The sequence below is a fragment of the Rhinolophus hipposideros genome (genome assembly GCF_964194185.1).
Source record: "Rhinolophus hipposideros genome assembly, chromosome: 5".
NCBI lineage: Eukaryota > Metazoa > Chordata > Mammalia > Chiroptera > Rhinolophidae > Rhinolophus > Rhinolophus hipposideros.
Window position 1 is genome coordinate 76,018,149 of NC_138051.1, and position 15,620 is coordinate 76,033,768.

At 32.5% G+C, this 15,620-nt stretch overlaps 1 protein-coding gene across 5 annotated transcripts in view; it reads left to right on the top strand.

The window, feature by feature from the left end:
- Nucleotides 1-15,620, top strand: part of PCNX1 (pecanex 1) — a 144,141-nt gene that overhangs the window by 71,634 nt on the left and 56,887 nt on the right. For 3 of the 5 annotated variants that reach the window (XM_081049093.1, XM_081049094.1, XM_081049096.1), the window contains 4 exons: nt 2,907-2,997; nt 4,458-4,515; nt 6,509-6,726; nt 12,026-12,179. In XM_081049093.1, the coding sequence (XP_080905219.1) occupies nt 2,907-2,997; nt 4,458-4,515; nt 6,509-6,726; nt 12,026-12,179 (521 nt within the window). The remainder of the gene's footprint in view (nt 1-2,906; nt 2,998-4,457; nt 4,516-6,508; nt 6,727-12,025; nt 12,180-15,620) is intronic. The other 2 variants (XM_081049095.1, XM_081049097.1) reach the window with 1 other exon arrangement.

The window sequence follows — 15,620 nt, forward strand, 5'->3', positions numbered from 1 at the left end:
AGTTAATTATGGCCTGGGAGCTGAATTATGATGAGATGGCTTAGTTTATAATCATAATTCATGAGGACATATTTCGTTGATATTCTACTTCCCAATTTATGTTCATTAGAAACTACTTGAAGTATTTTTCTTAACACTGAATAATATTAAAATAGGGTTGTTAATATGGGCACATTTTACTTTGAATCCAAAGGTTAACTATGATCATGTTTTTAATCTCAAGTGAGATATATGTAAAATAGTTGTGCATACTAAGATTTGTACAAATATAAGATATTCTTCATCTTTATAAACCAATAGCAATATATACTTTGTTCTGGTTATTTTTGAAGATGCCTTTAAATGATCATATTAACACATTGAAATTTTACTGTTTTTCACTGAGCCATTAAGCTAAATTCTTTTTTTGTGTAATATTTTTTTTCTGAGTTGTTTGTCTTCTGAATAAAATTTGTACTTCTGAAATCCTGTCAGTTGCCACGCCCAAAGATATAAAAGAGGGACAGAGAATCTATTCTTTTGGTGGAGTAAATTTGGGAATATACCATGAAGGCTAAATGTAATGTTAGTTTGTTCTCATGTGTGCCATGTGCACTTTTAGGATTCTGAACACATTCTTAAAGATAGTAAGTAGACAAAAGCTTCTTAGGAAAAACTAAAAAGCACTGTTGAAGTCATGCACATTTGTTAAAATTATAGCTGCTCTTTTCTTAGACATGTGTTATGCTTCTGTATAATTTCTAAATTTTATTACTTGTCTAGTCATTGGTTTTTATAGAAACATTCAGAATTGTAGATTTATGTAATAAAATTGCTCAATTTCTAGCTTTCTTTCTAAAAGCTTTTTGGGGGAGCATTCTTTATTTAAAATACAACTTTCTATATAAAAGTTTCATATTAGACATCTGTATATAGAAGACATAGTTATGTAGTGACTTAATGTTCTTTTCCTTTTCCATTTGAAAGTTACAGAGAGTAATATCTTTAATTGATTTCAGTTGCGTATAAATATTTATTATTTTCAATATCCCAAGAATAGGACTTATATTACTAAAAATCCCACGGAATGCTTAAACACTCAGCCTATACTTCAGTATAGATTTGAATATAGAATTAAGTTATTTCTAAAATACACGCAAATTTTGTGATATAAATGCTTTTATGCATTTCATTCTTACTGGGTTTCACACACAATAGCCAAGCCCTTCCGTGTTTTAGTCATTTAACATGGATGTGTGATTCCTCTGCATTTATGCAATCCATGATTTCAATAATGTAAGTTAATTATAGTAACATAGCCAGTCTTTGATTATCCGTGATGAATGAGGGAAGAGTAGAGCATAAAAAATTGCAATTTAAAAATAATTTTTAAATCTAAGTCAAGCCAGTATTTTTACTTTATTTTTTCTTCACTAACAATTTCTTCAACCCATCCTACTACTTCAAAACATTTTTCAGTAATACATCTAAGAAGTAGCCAAATTGATAGCTTGCATCATTTCATTTTAGTTCATTAATCTGGTTTCTGTTAGGTGTGCTTAAGAGTGAATAGCTCATGATTAAAAGACAGGGGAGTAAAAAGCAGTTTTAGATAACCCACATGCTGAATAATTCTCCCTTGAAAAACAGCAGATGAACTGAGCATTTCCCAGGATGCTGTTTTCTTATTTATCTCAGAAGTATATTATTATGACAAAAAAATTGCTACTATGGAAAACATAATAAAATATTTGCATATTCTCCCTGATCTATTATTAGTGTTCAAGTAATCCTGTTAAATAAAGTACTTTTTCTGATTCTAGTCCTTTTAAATAATGAAGGAATTGTTGGAGTGTTCTGTGAACCCTTAATTATATTATTAGTATATTATAGGGACCTTTTGTTGTCACTTTTCAAGGATTTCACTTAAATAAAAATCCTTACTGTATACTGTTTTCATTGTAGTCATGGAAGATAAGTCTTTTAGTCCTTCCATGAAGGTCAAGTGCCCTTTAAGATTCTTCATTTTCATAACCTCAGTAATTCCAGCTAGTAAAACAAAAACCTCATAAATAGAGAGCAGCCTGGTTTTAGAGTTGTGTACCTCTTCTCATTGCCCCACTGGAAATTTATATTCACTTGATTATGCTCCCTAACTCCCCCCGTTGATACGGCTACCATCGGTCGTCAAGTAGAAGTGTGCATTTCAGACAGTATCCGGACTTTTTAAAATTACATTATCAGAAATCATTTTATCTTAATTCATTTTAAGAGTTTTTTTAAACCTGTGTATTTTTGCAGCCAAAATAATTTCTATACCTTTTATCACTTTTGTAGTGATACTTGACTACAGCAAATGGTGTACCTAAATTTTTTCAGAGTTCTTGTGGAATCATACTAAATAGTAATGTTCATTAAGGACTGTAATTATCACCGTTATTGTACTTCCTTCATTGAACTTCCTTATATCCATTTTGAGTCGTCATTTTTTCTTAAAAAAAAAAAAAATACACCCAAACTCTGAAGGTAGTCATACAAATTTGTTGTCTTGCAGTGTGATCTGTCTTAAAACTTAAGCGGCTTTCCAAATGGCCACTCACTACTTGCAAGTAGTGGTCAGGTGACTTTTAAAGACCATTACATCCATTCATATGATTACTTAAAAATGTGTTAGGAGGAGAGGAGAGGAGACTGTATTGCAAAGCCGCCTTCAATTCCTTAGGTTTAATACCTGATTGTGTATGTTGACATTTTGCCCCACTGTTTAGCATTCCTTTTCAGTTCGTGTCACACTGAATTATGTGCTAATCATTTCTTTTAAAATGTTTTGAAGAAAGTTATAGTACATTTTTAAAGTTGTAACAAGTTGCTTGGAGGAAAAATTCTGAGTATTCTAATGGCTTTTCTAAAAATCATTTGTTTGCTAGGTAAGTTCTCTTCTACGCTTTATGAGACTGGTGGCTGTGATATGTCACTTGTGAATTTTGAACCAGCAGCAAGAAGAGCATCTAATATCTGGTATGTGTGAATTCATATTAGGAGTGTGTGTACTTACATATGTTTGCCATGTTTAAAGATTTTAAGCCTTGATATATAATATAAAAGTTGTTTTGAAAACATTTGTTTATATTGGCTTATATAATTTCTCATAGTGCATTTGTCTCTAGAGAGTTAAAGTAGAATTTGTTGCTATGGGAAAAAAAGCATTCTTAAAACAAAAGCTATTCTGTGTTTTTAAAACGAAGTAAAAATTTTCTGTAGATCTGATAGTGGGATAGTGATTTGCACAGTTGCAAATTTATGGATTTCGTGTGTGTGTATACATATATATGATGTAAAAAAGCTTATTAGACAAATAGTTTATACAACTAAATTCATGCCCATCAGTTCTCTATTTTTGTGTAATTTAAAAATTTTATTTCTTTGTAAAGGTTTAGTCAAATATCTTTTAAAGTGATCATCTTTCATTTTGTTATAAAATTTGTTTACCAGCTATAAGAAGGAATTTCTTAAATTATGGGTCATATACTGTATTACATTTAGTTTTTTTTCCTCTCCTTCCCTTAGGAAGGAATTATGTAAGATAGTGGAGAAATTAGAAAAAAAGCAAATAAGAAATTAGAAACCTTGAACTTATGACATAATTATAGTTTAGAATGTGTTAAAATTTTGGTAAAATTTTAATCTTATTCATGTATGCAAATAGTTGCTTTGAAATCCTTTATTGATTAATTAGCTCACTGTTTTCAGTAAGGTTATTTGATTGTATTTTAGGACTTCCATTTAATAATGGACACACCTATTTAAATGTTAGACATCTGTGGGCAGTTCATCTAGTTTTTTAAGGTTTGAGGTGCCATTTCAATCAATAGGATCTCGTGGACACTTAGCATGCTGCAAAGATAGAACATTTAGAAAATTACATTCTTTAAGCTCCTTTTCAGAATTCATCGTGTCAAAAATGATTAAATTGGAGTGTTAGATGATGTTGTAACAGTAGAAACAATAGGAAGATGGAGCAATGGAAACAATTATATTTAATATAATTCAAGACAAGAACAATTCCTTACACCATAAATGTGGTAAGGTCTCTAGTGTTGAAATCTAAACTTGACTGCACTGTTGAAACTTAATTGTCATGTTCTAGGATATTTATAGCTAAAATTTATTGTGGTTCCAGGCAATATGTTAATTGCTTTCTTAAATACTTTTCACAAGAACCTTGTTATCCCATGTTACTGATGAGGAAACTGAGGTATGAAAAGGTTGGATAATATGTCTAAGATTTAGTTGATGAAGAGATTTGAAGAGGCTATGCTTTTAATCAATCACAGCTGTAGGAAAATGATATTTTGCATTTTGAAGTTTACATAGAAAAGGGAAGACAGTGTAAATATCATCCAATTGTTAAGGATTTATTTTTTTTCCACTACTTGACAAGTTGTTTAGTCCCTAAAGTCTTTTTCATTTTATTTTAGTGACACGGATTCTCATGTATCCAGTTCTACCTCAGTTCGATTTTATCCACATGATGTGGTAGGTTTTCCTTTATTTTTATAAAATTATGTGTTTTCAGATTAAGTCTCTACACAAATCAAAAAAATGAGTTTTGTTGAAAACTATGGTCAAATAACTTTGTTGTCCCATAGTGAATCTCTTCTTAAAAGTCCTTTGTTAAGAAACAAACATGGAATACCATGAAGTTTAATTAGCTATATATGGATAAGTAATTACACTTTTAAGGGTATGTAAAGGCCCATTTGCTCACCAATGTCATAATCTGGTCGTGCCATTTTTAATTTTTTCATTTTAAAACTTCACTTTGAATATTATGATTTTGTTGCAGTTATTTATTGGTTAACTACTAGTTATTCATATACCAGTGTGTGTGGGGAAAGCTTAGTGATGACATCATTGTATAAAAATACGCCACATAAAATAGGGATATTTTAAAAAGATAACACCGCCTATGCCATCAAGATGTATATATTGAAGTTGGAAAACACAAAATGGTGGAATACTTATAAACAACACATAAGGGAAACTTACAGATAAATGTGGTGCCAAAGGGATTAATTATCAGCAGCTTCCTGAAGATGGCGAGTTGTGAACAAGGTTTTTAAGACAATGGATGTGAGTTGGCAGAGAGCAAAGGTTTTCCACAAGTGGATATTTGGCAATGTCTGGAAACATTTTTTGCTTCTCACAGTGTGGGGAACGCTACTGGTATCTAGTGGATGGAAGTCAGGGATGCTGTTAAACATCCTGGAGTGGACAGCACAGCTCCTACAACGTACAATTATCTGGTGGCTGCCAAGTTTGAGAAACCCTGGCACAGAGAGAGGATAAGAAAAAAAGTGTTTAGGGAAGTCTTTGTCAGTGCTTAGAGACAGAAGTGGCTGTGTTACATACAGAAAGCAAATTTTCTGGACTATACCCACATAAGTGTTTGAAAAGTAAAGACTATCCCTACTATTTTTGCTGTAGTGTATTCCTAGCCCCTCCATAGGAAAGCAAAAATGGGAAAACGAGTATTGTTTTCTACGATTAAACATATAGGAGCCTTGAGATAGCAAAATGCTGGCTAGTGCTGTGCTAGATACTATAAACTTTTGATTCTTTCAGAGGAAGGAGAAACTGGTGAACTGGTGAATGGATGAGTTAAAGCTAAAAGAAATGTAATGTGGTAATTTTCTGTATAGCCTCAGCTGAGAAGCGTGCTAAAACAAAAACAAAGGAGAAGGGAGGTTGAAGGGATTTGAAAACAACAATAATTGTGATAAGAGACTGTAGGAAGAAATGAGAGTTGAAAACATTGAATCCAATGCAGTGGAGCTTAGACTTAACATAGTGATGAGGTTCATAGCTTAATGAGAAAAGACCGTAAATGTGACGGGAAGAAGAGAAGCCATTAATGATTCACTGTAAGTGATCTTACTGGATTTACTAGCTAAACGATCAAAAAATGTTAAGATTTTTAAATACTTTTCCTAATCAAACCTTTCCAAAAGATGTATTGATTAATTTGCTTTATTTTAGTTCATTTCCTCTTTTCGCCTTCTGTGGTTTTATTATTTTTTTTATGAGTTTCAGGTGTACAAAACAACATAATTAGACGTTTACATACCTCACAAAGTGATAACCCCCAATAAGTCTACTACCCCTCTGATACCGTACACAGCTGTTACAATACCATTGACTATACTCTCTATGCTGTACTTTACATCCCATGACCATATAAATAAATATATGTATGTATTTAGTTACAGTTGACATTCAATATTATTTTATATTAGTTTCAGGTGTACAGCAGTTTTCTGTACTGTAGTTTTTAATGGTCATAAAATATCCACAAGGAGTGGACTAGAGTAGTTTTTCTGTAGTTTTTAATGGTCATAAAATATCCACAAGGAGTGGACTAGAGTAGAGAATTAAGGGGGCTTCGATAATCTGTAAGCTAATTGAGTAGCCCTTGAATCATAACTTGATTAAAGATATTTTAAGCCTTTCAATGCTGACTTTCTTTTAGCTCTCTCTTCCACAGATTCGATTGAACAGACTATTGACCATCGATACAGATTTGTTGGAGCAACAAGACATTGATCTAAGCCCAGACCTGGCAGCTACTTATGGTCCAACAGAAGAAGCTGCCCAAAAGGTTAAACACTATTATCGGTTTTGGATCCTGCCCCAGCTATGGATCGGCATTAATTTTGACAGACTCACACTTTTGGCCCTGTTTGATAGGTGAGAATATAGTGTGATATTAAAGATGTGTGCAGAGTTTATTTTTAAATTGAAATGTCCCAATGATCCATTGAGGTTTATACTTGATTTTCATGTTGGAAAATGTTTTCTATTTTGGTTCTTTTGATATAAAATTTAAGTTAATAGAGTTCCAAAACATTGACTCTTGAATCCATTAGAAAGCTTTCTGTGGCAATATTAATATTTATAGAAAAAAATTTTTTTAGCATCAATGAGTATCATGCAACTGTACTGAAAAGCCAGAGAAAGTGAAGAAGGTATAGGTAACATGACCCCAAATGAAAAACGCATAAGGGGAAACTTCTATTTCCCTATTTCTTAGCACTAATCTTAGTAGTAAACAATATTAGTCCATTATAAACTTGGTGACTAAATGCTGCTTCCAGTCAACATGGATTAACAAGGATTACATTTACCCTCCTACCTGAAACAGTGAAAAATAAACAAAATACATGGAACAATGGTTTTCAAGACATTGGAGATAAGACAATAAAGGACAGTGATTCCTGAAAAATGGGAAATGAATTATGTGAGCCCTACAGTTACCCCAGCTTACTGCCTTAAGAGCTCCTAGGCTATGACACAGGGATGAGGTATTAGAGCCTAGCAGACTTCCTGAGTTGGAGATGGAGCTAAGAGTCCATAGGACAGAGCATCAGAGAAATGCTTGCTGCTCAGAGAGAGATCTCAGAGATCTGCAGTGGATCTCCTTGACTATTCAGCAGAATATTGGGAAGTGAATGTACGAGAAGAAACTACCCGAGGCCAGGGTAAGAACCATTTGAAATAAATAGAGGAACAGCACCTGGTACTCACATCAGGCCAGGAATAGTGCCTGTTTCCACCAGCTTGATGGAAAAATTTCACAATTCATATGTCATGTGTAGCATACTCAGGAAATTCTTGCCTTACAAGTGGGGAATAATTAGCCCTAGCATGAGCCCTGTTCCAGACCCACCTAACAAGGTCATAAAAGTGAGACCTGAAAGGATCGAATTGTTGCCAAGTAGCATAACAAAGCCCAGAAAAATTTATAGAAATCCAGAAATTCTCAGTGCCCAGTAAGTTAAGATTCATTATATCTGGCACTCCAAGATTTCCAAGCATGCAGAGAAGGGATAAAACATGAATTATAATGAGGAAAATAATCAGTTGGAACCAACCTGCAACTGTCACAGATATTAGAATTAGCAGTCAAAGACATTAAAACTGTTAAAACTGTATTCCATATGTTAAAAACATTAAGTAGAAACATAGAATGAATATATATAAAGACCCAAATCAAACTTACAGAAATGAAAACTAAAATGTCTGAGATGAAAAATGCAGTGAGTGGGATTATTGGTAAATAGACATTACAGAAGAAAATATTGGTGAACTTGAAAGGATAGCAATAGAAACTATCCAAAATGAAAAAAAAATCATCCTTGCACTCCTATTCACCAACGAAAAACATATAAACAAAATGAAGTAACCTGTGGGAGAACTTCAAGAAGAGACAGGAGACAAAATATTTTGAGGAAATAATGATGGGTAACTTTCCAAAGTTGATGAAAATTATAAACATCCACATTCAGGAACCTTAGTGAATCCCAAGCAACATGAAGACAACTATACCAAGGCACATAATTGCTTAAAACTAGTAATAAAAATCTTAAAAACTGCAAGAGAGAGAAAAAAGAGGTTTATTAGAAGAACAAGGATAAAGAAGACATGAGGTTTATTGTTGGAAATAATGAAGTTGAGAAGACAATGGAGCAACATTTTTAAAGTATTAAAAGGAGAACAAAACTATCAACTGAGAATTCTATACCTAGAAAAACTTTTTTTAATAACCAAGATGAAATAAAAGACATTTTCAGACTAGAAAAAAACTGAAAGACTTCTTTGTGGGCTTTCAAGCAGAAGGAAAATAATACCAAATGAAAATATGGACCTACCCAAAGGAGCAAAGATCACAGAATCTTTTCCATGCTAAGTGACTTCATGAATAAATATTTAAGTTTTTTTGTTACTATTTAAATATTTTTGAGAGATAATCAGATGTTTAAAATAATAACAGTGTATTGTGTGGTTTATAAGGTGTAAAAGTAAAATTTATGACAATAATAGCATAGAGGCTGGGAAGAAAAATACAAAATTATACCACTATCTAAGTTTCTTATAGTAAATGTGAAGTGGCATAACATCATTTGAAGGTAGACGGTTATAAAATGTGTAGTGTAAAAATAAAATACTAAGATAATGAAAGAATTATAGCTAGTAAGTAGAAAAAAGGAAATATAAAAAAGGAAATAAAATGGATTCAGAAAAATTATTAATCTAAAGGAAGGCAGAAAAAGGAAAAAGATCAAGAACAGATCGGCATGTAGGAAATAAATGAAAAGATGATAATCAGAAAAAGTCTGAAATTGTTAGATTGGAGAAAAAAACAAGAATCAACTCTATGCTACCTACAAGAAATGCACTTTAAATATAAAACCAAACAGGTTAAAAATAAAAAGATTGAAAAGGAGATAGCATGCTTATGCTAATCAAATGGAAACCTGGAGTGGCTGTGTTAACCCTTCAGACAAATTAGATTTGAGAGCAAAGACTATTACGAAGGATAAAGAGAGTGAATGATAAGGGATCAATTAATCCACCCTAAATGTGTCTACACCTAAAACAGTGCTTCAAAATACATAGAGTAAAAGTTGATAGATAGGAAAAATAGATAAACTGACAATTATAGTTGAATTTAACACTCCTCTCTCAACAATTGATAGAACAAGTATGCAGAAAATAGGCAAGAATGTAGTATATTGGAACAATTCTGTCCACCAAACTAAGTTGATTGACGTTTATGAAACACTCCAATCGTAACAACAAAATACACATTTTTTTAAATGGACATGAAACACTCACCAAGATAGACCATATTCTAGGCCATATAATACATTAGTCAAATATAAAAGGATTTAAGTCATGCATTGTATGTTCTCTGACCATGATGGAATTAATTATAAATTAATAACAAGAGGAACCTTAGGAAATTCCTAAATATTTAGAAACTGAAAATACTTCTAAACTCATGGACAAAGAAGAAATCAAGAGGGAAATTAGGAGGTATTTTGAACTGAAGGAAAATGAGAACATTAGAATTTTGGATGCGCCACTAACACAGTACTTAGGAGAATTTATAGCTCGACGTAACAAAAGTCAAATGAGTGACTTCACCTTCTACCTTAAGAAACTAGAAAAAGAGCACATTAAGTCCATGTAAGCATAAGAAAGAAAATAGTCAAGAATAAAGCAGAAATCAGTGAGGAAACAGAAAAACTATAGAGAAAAATCAAGGAAACCAAAAGTCTTGATCTTTGAGAAGATCAATTAAATTGATTAACTTTTAGGCAGGCTAATCCTGGGGAAGAAAGAAAAAGAAAAAAGATACAGATAACCAATATCTGGAATATGAGATAGGATTTCATTACAGACTCTACAGGTACTAAATGGATAATAAGAGAATACTATAAATCACTACATGTCAATAAATTTGACAATGGGCAAATTTATTGAAGGATAAATTATCAGAGTTCACTTTGAAAGAAAAATTGTAATGGTCCTATATCTATTAAATAAATGGAAATTGTGGTTAAAAAACTTTCCCATAAAGAAAACTTCAGGCCCATAAGGCATTAAAATAATATCCCAAATCAGGCAGGTTGTGAAAGGATAGCCTTTTCAACAATTGGATTTCTATATGCAAAAAAATCCCCCCAAAACAAAACATGTATCCTTTTGTTGCAGTACATTATAAGAATTCAAAATGGATATATAGGCCTAAATGTAAAATCTAAAACAATAAAACTCCTACAAGTAAATAAAATATAAGAGAAAATATTTGTGACTTTGGGTTAGGCAAAATTTCTTAGATGTGACACCAAAAATAAGATTAGTAAAAGAACAAATTGATAAATTGGATTTATCAGAATTAAAAACTAAGAAAAGTTGGGGGAGAGAACATGTTCAGTGTGTAGCAATGTAGACAGTATGTAATGTAGCAGAGTTGACAAGTATCATTGGATTCAGCAAATCTGGAATTCCACAGCCTGCCCCAGATCAGAGAAAATACCAGTGTTTATTGTACTGAACTTGTTTTAATCTGGTAGAACTAACAAATGAAATAGTGCAGAGATGTTTGTGAATTTTATTTTTAGGTCAATTGATTATTATAAATATGGCATTGACAACAAATTAATAAAAGCATTTTTATGATTATAAGAGTAATTCTTTACCCATTATAAAAAACTTAAATATGTGGAAAGATTTTAAGACAAAGAGACCATGCATAATCATTTCACCCAGAGAGAGACATTATCAGTAGTATCATTGTGATATATTGTCTTTATTAAACTATAACTGTGGGTCTTGTAAGTAACAGAACTTACATCTTCCTATGCACACAGTTTTGTGTTCTTTCTTTGTATAGTAAATGTGTTGAGTGTGTTCCCATGTCATGCATGTTCTTTAAAAAAACAAGACTTATAGTAAGTATTTAACATTTTGTGATAAAATTTCCTCAAGAAATAATGATACTGGTTCTTATTTTTTGGTGTGACATAAAAATCATCTTCGTTACTGTGTAATATCTTGGCATCAGACTATTTCTTTTACAGTGTCAGTTTAATAAAATGTAAAACTGTGAGCAACTTTGATATGATATTGATGGTCTTTATCAGTACCTTCATTCCCAACGTATGGAAGTGCCTAGTAGTAGTTCTAGTAAATTGCTTTTCAGATTATTTCACATCATTTAGAGATGAGGAAAATGAAATTGTTTGGTATCAAAATTTGGTCACAAACTTTATCATATAAAATACCAACAACTTTCAAATTTAATTTTCTAGAAACTGTTTTGAGATTTTGTTTTTGAAATTTGTTTCCTTGTATAGGCCCTTTATTTACCATCCTGGTAGGTTAGTAATTTTGCAACAAATTTGACAGATAGAAAAGCAGATGTTAAGAGTAAATTTTTTTAAATAGAAATGAAAACTATATTATATATTAAAATTAAAACTTCACAATCTACTATAGTGTGTTTTATTTACACATAAGAATTTGTTTCAATTTCCCACATAAGCTAGTTTCTTTTTCAGTGTGATCGAAAATCTTATTCAAACCTAATACTGTAAAAATATTTCAGGAAGCATAACAACTTTATATTGATGCCTTCTCTTACTTCACTCTGATTAATTGCTTATATTGATGATATACTTACAAATTTTTCTGTCTACAGAAATCGTGAGATCCTGGAAAATGTGTTAGCTGTCATCTTGGCTATTCTTGTGGCATTTTTGGGGTCTATTCTTCTCATACAAGGCTTCTTCAGAGATATCTGGGTGTTCCAGTTCTGCCTGGTTATAGCTAGCTGTCAATACTCACTTCTTAAGGTACCAGCATCTCTCTTCTTTTCAGAATATGAAATAAGATTTGTGTTAAAGGGCAGAGGTTTCATACCATTTATTACATTATTGTAAGATATTAATTTTTTGTTTAACTTTTCTCAGATGTTTACATTAGATTGGGTAGGGAACAAAAGTGACATATAAACTTTAAGAAATAATGATATATAAATGAAGCTTCTTTAAAGCTATTTTTTGTGTTAAAAGAAAATATTTGGGTATTTGTTAAGAATAAGAATTTGTATTTTTGAAATTCATTTTAATTTGCCAACATTAATCCTCCCACTTCTATATTTTAAGTGTTTTGTTCTGTAGGTGAAATTTATTAAAATCCTTCATTAATAGATACAATAATGTCAAAATTGGTATATATAATCCTTTGGGACACTGAAAACAGAAGATTGGTGTCCCTTTGCTATTATTTTAATAATGGCTATAAAATATCAAATGTTACCAATTTTAAGTTCTCCAAAAATGGAACAATTAAATACCAAATTTTTCACCCTTTGTGCAAAATCATTGTGGACTGTTAATGTGGACTGTGCCCATTCCTTTCTTACTTCGCCAATAAATACCCTTCTTGTGTTGGTTGTTTACTTCATACAAGCTAACATGAAGAACCTTCTCCCATCCTGAAAACTAGTTAGTTCTGTTTATACCCTCAGCTGCCTGCATGTCTATCATCGACATCAGGAATATACCACTTAATGTCAACTGCTTCATTTCTTCAAGACCCATCCATACTTTTTTCCTCACTGCAGCACTGAAATTATAGTCTTTGGGGTTGCTAATAATCTGAAATTTTCAAATCTATGTCCTTTTTTTAAAGTCTTTTTTTTTTTTTATTAATTTTATTGGGGTGACAATTGTTAGTAAATTTACATAGATTTCAGGTGTACAATTCTGTATTACATCGTCTATAAATCCCATTGTGTGTTCACCACCCAGAGTCAGTTCTCCTTCCATCACCATATATTTGATCCCCTTTACCCTCATCACCCACCCCCCACCCCCTTACCCTCTGGTAACCACTAAATTATTGTCTGTGTCTATGAGTTTTTGTTTCTCATTTGTTTGTCTTGTTCTTTTTGGTTTATATACCACATATCAGTGAAATCATAGGGTTCTCTGCTTTTTCTGTCTGACTTATTTCACTTAGCATTATCCTCTTGAGATCCATCCATGTTGTCACAAATGCTCCTATATCATCTTTCCTTAACGCCGAATAGTATTCCATTGTGTATATGTACCACAACTTCTTTATCCATTCATCTATCGAAGGACATTTTGGTTGTTTCCATGTCTTGGCCACCGTAAACAAAGCTGCAATGAACATTGGCGTACACGTGTCTCTATAGAGAAATGCTTTTATATTTTTGGGGTAGATACCCAGGAGAGCGATTGCTGGGTCATATGGTAATTCTGTTCGTAATTTCTTGAGGAACCTCCACACTGCCTTCCATAGCGGCTGCACCAGTCTGCATTCCCACCAACAGTGTATGAGAGTTCCTTTTTCTCCACAGCCTCTCCAACACTTGTTATTATTTGTTTTGTTGATGAAAGCCATTCTGACTGGGGTGAGGTGATATCTCATTGTGGTTTTCATTTGCATTTCTCTGATGATTAGCGATGTTGAGCATTTTTTCATATGTCTATTTGCCATTTGTATATCCTCTTTGGAGAAATGTCTCTTCAGGTCCTCTGTCCATTTTTCAATTGGGTTGTTTGTTTTTTTGTTGTTGAGTTTCATGAGTTCCTTGTATATTTTGGATATTAGCCCCTTATCAGAGGAACTGTTTGCGAAAATCTTCTCCCATTCAGTTGCTTGCCTCATTATTTTGTCAATAGTTTCTTTTGCTGTGCAGAAGCTTTTCAGTTTCATATAATCCCATTTGTTTATTTTAGTTTTTACTTCCATTGCCTTTGGAGTCAAATTCATAAAATGCTCTTTGAACCCAAGGTCCATAAGTTTAGTACCTATGTTTTCTTCAATGCAGTTTATTGTATCAGGTCTTATGCTTAAGTCTTTGATCCATTTTGAATTAATTTTGGTACATGGTGACAGATAGCAGTCCAGTTTCATTCTTTTGCACGTAGCTATCCAATTCTGCCAGCACCATTTATTGAAGAGGCTGTCTTTCCTCCATTGTATGTTTTTAGCTTCTTTGTCAAAAATTATCTGTCCATATTTATGTGGTTTTATTTCTGGGTTCTCAATTCTATTCCATTGGTCTATGTGTCTGTTTTTCCGCCAATACCAAGCTGTTTTGATTATTGTAGCCCTGTAGTACAAGGAAAAATCAGGGAGTGTGATACCTCCAGTATTGTTCTTTTTTTTTAATATTGCTTTGGCTATTCGGGGTCTTTTGTGGTTCCAAACAAATCTGATGATTTTTTGTTCTATTTCTTTAAAAAATGCCATTGGGATTTTAATGGGGATTGCATTAAATCTGTATATGGCTTTGGGTAATATGGCCATTTTAACTATGTTGATTCTTCCAATCCATGAGCACGGAATGTCTTTCCATTTCTTTGTGTCTTCTTCAGTTTCTTTCAAAAATGTCTTATAGTTTTCAGCATATAAATCATTCACATCCTTGGTTAAGCTTATTCCTAGGTATTTTATTCTTTTTGCTGCAATTGCAAAAGGAATTGTTTTTTCTATCTCTTTTTCTGAGATTTCATTGTTGGCATATAGGAAAGCAATGGACTTTTGTACGTTGATTTTGTAGCCAGCAACTTTATTGTATTCATTGATTGTTTCTAATAGCTTTTTGGTGGAGTCTTTAGGGTTTTCTATATATAGCATCATGTCATCTGCAAAGAGTGACAATTTAACTTCTTCATTCCCAATTTGGATGCCTTTTATTTCTTTCTCTTGCCTGATAGCTCTGGCGAGGACTTCCAACACTATGTTGAAAAGCAGAGGTGATAGAGGACAACCTTGTCGTGTTCCTGAACGTAGAGCAAAGGGCTTCAGCTTTTCACCATTAATTATGAGATTAGCTGAGGGCTTGTCGTATATGGCCTTTATTATGTTAAGGTATTTTCCTTCTATACCAATTTTAGTAAGTGTTTTAATCATAAATGGATGTTGTATCTTATCAAATGCTTTTTCTGCATCAATTGATAGAATCATATGATTTTTGTCCTTTATTTTGTTTATGTGATGTATCACATTGATGGATTTGCGAATGTTGAACCATCCTTGTGCCCCGGGGATGAACCCCACTTGGTCGTGATGAATAATCTTTTTAATGCATTGTTGTATTCGATTTGCTAGAATTTTGTTTAGGATTTTAGCATCAAATCTATGTCCTTTTAATAGTCTTCATTCTCTGTCACTGCTGCATCACTTAACACCTATGAATACTATCTTCCGTTTTTATATTGTCCTCATTGTTCTGTGACTTTATATTACCCTGATGA